Source organism: Mandrillus leucophaeus, unplaced genomic scaffold, assembly GCF_000951045.1.
Source record: "Mandrillus leucophaeus isolate KB7577 unplaced genomic scaffold, Mleu.le_1.0 Scaffold97, whole genome shotgun sequence".
In the NCBI taxonomy this organism is placed as follows: Eukaryota; Metazoa; Chordata; class Mammalia; order Primates; family Cercopithecidae; genus Mandrillus; species Mandrillus leucophaeus.
In genome coordinates this window covers 4,829,563-4,832,950 of record NW_012110585.1, presented here as the reverse complement: position 1 = coordinate 4,832,950, position 3,388 = coordinate 4,829,563, and the positions used below count along the sequence as shown (strand labels likewise).

General features: G+C 48.9%; 1 protein-coding gene across 1 annotated transcript in view; it reads left to right on the top strand.

The window, feature by feature from the left end:
* The first annotated feature begins 2,394 nt into the window (after positions 1-2,394).
* The window catches only part of LOC105532604 (putative speedy protein-like protein), an 18,112-nt gene continuing 17,118 nt past the window's right edge, over positions 2,395-3,388 (top strand). Inside the window, exon 1 of the mRNA XM_011970776.1 lies at positions 2,395-2,956. Coding sequence (XP_011826166.1) covers positions 2,821-2,956 — 136 coding nt within the window. The 5' untranslated portion in view covers positions 2,395-2,820. The remainder of the gene's footprint in view (positions 2,957-3,388) is intronic.

Genomic DNA, 3,388 nt, shown 5'->3' with positions numbered 1-3,388 from the left:
CGCTCAGAAAACCTTGTCTGCTCATTTCAGTCCACAGCGACTTTGCTTTATGATCTCTCTTCCACTGTCCAACCCAGAAAGTTCCAAACCTGAATGGATTCCAGTGATGGAGTTAAATCAGGCCCCACCTCAGTTTCTGAACTACAATCAATAGGGCTGGGTCCCAGCATCTGCATCTTAATGTTCCTTCGTGTCATCCCGAAAGGCTGGTATTTGCAAATCCTTTTGGGGAGCGAAGGGTTTTTTAGAGACAGGCCTCACTCTGATGCCCAGCCTGGAATGCAGTGGTGGGATCACAGCTCACTGCAGCCTTGAACTCCTGGCCGCAACAAATCCTCCCACCTTGGCCAACCAAAGTGTTGGGATTACAGGAGTGACCACTGTGTCCGGCCAGGAAAGCCCTTCTGTTTCACTTGAATGATATTTCGGCAGCATACCTACAGCCACTGTTGTATGAAACTGCATCATTGCAGGAAAAGAAAAGGTCAGAGGTGGCTGTTTTGCTTTTTTCTGAATGTATCAGACCGACCAAATCTGGGCTAGCCTTTTTTTTTTTTTTTTTTTTGAGATGGTGTCTCGCTCTGTCACTCAGGCTGGAATGCAGTGGCGTAATCTCGGCTCACTGCAACCTCTGCCTTCCAGGTTCAAGTGATTCTCCTGTCTCAGCCTCCCAAGTAGCTGGGATTACAGATGTGCACTCCCCTGCCCAACCAATTTTTTCTGTATTTTTAGTAGAGACGGATTTCAACATGTTGGCCAGGCTGGTCTCGAACTTCTGACCTCTGGTGATCTGTCGGCCTCGGCTTCTTAAAGTGGTAGGATTACAGGCATGAGCCACCGTGCCTGGTTTGCCCATTTTTTGACAATGTGTCAACATCATGTAAGATGGGCACTGCCTCAGTGTAGTGTGTCTAGACAAGGTGGCCAGAAGAGAGAGGAATATGCAAACCAGGCTTGAAGATGAGTTAAATCAGAGCGTTTCATTCCACAAAAGAGAAATTTTAATGGGGTCAGAACATTGATCTTCTAATCTTTGAAAACCTTTTAACTAGGAGAGAGACAGCAAACTGTTTTGTTGTAGAAAGACCCACCCAGCTCTGACGGTTTAAAGGGTCATGAATGCAAATTTGAACTCTAGAAAAGCAGAGCTTCCTAACGATGGGACTTCCACAGCACTGGGATCTGCTTCCTCGTTCAGTTTGTGCCTTTCCCATGAGCGAGAGACTCCCAGGAGAGCCGCAGCCCGCTAGGAAGCCGTTTGGGACTCACTCACAGCTTCTTTTTTTTCAGACGGAGTTTCGCTCTTGTTGCCCAGGCTGCAGTGCAATGGTGCGATCTTGACTCGCTGCAACCTCCGCACCCCGAGTTCAAGTGATTCTCCAGCCCACCACTCCCAAGTAGCTGGGATACAGGCACCCGCCACGATGCCTGGCTAATTTTTTTGTATTTTTAGTAGAGATGGGGTTTCACCATGTTGGCCAGGCTAGTCTCAAACTCCTGACCTCAAGTGATCCACCCACTTGGGCTTCCCAAAGTGCTAGGATTACAGGCGTGAGCCACTGAGGCTGGCCAGGAACCCCCAGGTTTTTCGGATGGTCTCTGAATGTCATATAACTTTTATTTTTTATCAAAAAAATTTTTTTGACACAACATCTTGCTGTATTGCCCAGACTGGAGTGCGGTGGCCAGATCATAGCTTACTGCAGCTTCCAACTCCTGGGCTCAAGCCATCTTCCTGTCGCGTGAGTCTCCCAAGTAGCTGCAACACAGGTGCCAGCCACCACACCTGGCTAATTTTGTTTGGTTTTGTTTTTTTAGAGATGGGGTCTTGCTATGTTGCCTACACTGGTCTTGAACTGCTGGCCTCAGGCAATCTTCCTCCCTTGGCCACCCAAAGTGCTGGGATTACAAGCACGAGCCACTGCACACAGCTGAGATTTTTCGATTTAGTCTTTTTGTACATGCGATATTTTATTCATAGAATCCATAAATGGTAGGGAAATTTCTGAGTTTAGAGCAATACATATGATAGAAAATGTGATATATAGACTAGAGTTGCTTAGCCGAACTGGAGGGGCTGGCTTTAGGTAATCCACGGACTCCCTGAAATTGGGGACACCAGTAGAAATATGTGTGAGCTCATGGGCAGATTCCTATGATTTTCAGGCCTCAAAATGTCTCCTCTTAGGGCAGAGGATGCGTGTACCCCCAGTACAGAATCTCGGACAGTGAATGTCAGTGAACATTCAGCAGAAAAGCTCTGCCAAATTGAGTGTTCTGATGTGACTTTTTCATCAAGTCAGTGTTCCTGGGATCTCTTGTACATGATCATCTCACTCTTGTAAGGTTTCATCGTTTCTGCTTACCCTAGTTCTTTCCCACCCTGTTCTCTGAAATGGGCATGTACAGAGAAGAGGAGACCCCAACATGCTTCAGGCTTTGAGTGGAGAGAACACCGCCTCTGCTGGGACAGGGAACAAAGGGATACGGAGACCCTGAAGATGCTTTTGGACAGTGGTCTGAGGTCGGGACAGTGGCAGGAGATACCATTCACTCAGCATCTCCGGGACAAGAGATCAGCCTGGCAGTTACATGTGTTTTTCTTCAAACTGGTTGCCAGGTTGGAATGGCCAATGACATCAGAGATTCCAGCCTTCCTGATTGGAGGACTGGACTCCGTCGGCGCCTGGGAGCTGAGGTGGACAACAGTATCTTCTCAGAGCTGTTCGCCACTCCTGACTTCTCCCAGCCTCGAGAATTCATAACACACTTCTGGCTCCTAGCAGAGTCCAGAAAAAGGCCTTGGACAGAACAGAGACTATGTTCTGTGGGATGGAACAGATTTTGGGAAAGATCACGACCCTGCTCCCTGAGGATAAGGAAGAGAGCCCCCGGTCGAACACCTCGGAGTACTCCCTCCAGGAGGTGGTGGATGATGAAGTGTCGGGACCATCAGGTGAGGGGACTGGAGCAAGAAGAGGTGTGATAGGATTGACTAAGACGAAGAAAGGGGGCTGGGTGCAGTGGCTTACGCCTGTAACCCCAACACTTTGGGAGGCCGAGGCAGGCAGATCACCTGAGGTCAGGAGTTCAAGACCAGCCTGGCCAACATAGTGAAACCCCATCTCTACTAAAAGTACAAAAATTAGCTGGGCAGTAGTGGTGCGTGCCTATAATCCCAGCTACTCAGGAGGCTGAGACAGGAGAATCGCTTGCGCCTGGGAGGAAGAGGTCACAGTGAGCCGAGATTGCGCTACTGCACTCCAGTCTGGGTGAGAGAGTGAGATGCTGTCTCAAAAAAAAGAAGGGTCAGAGGTCAGGAAGGAGAACCTGAGGAGGGTGTGTGGGAAGAATGGAGAAATTCAGGCCAGGTGCAGTGGCTTACACC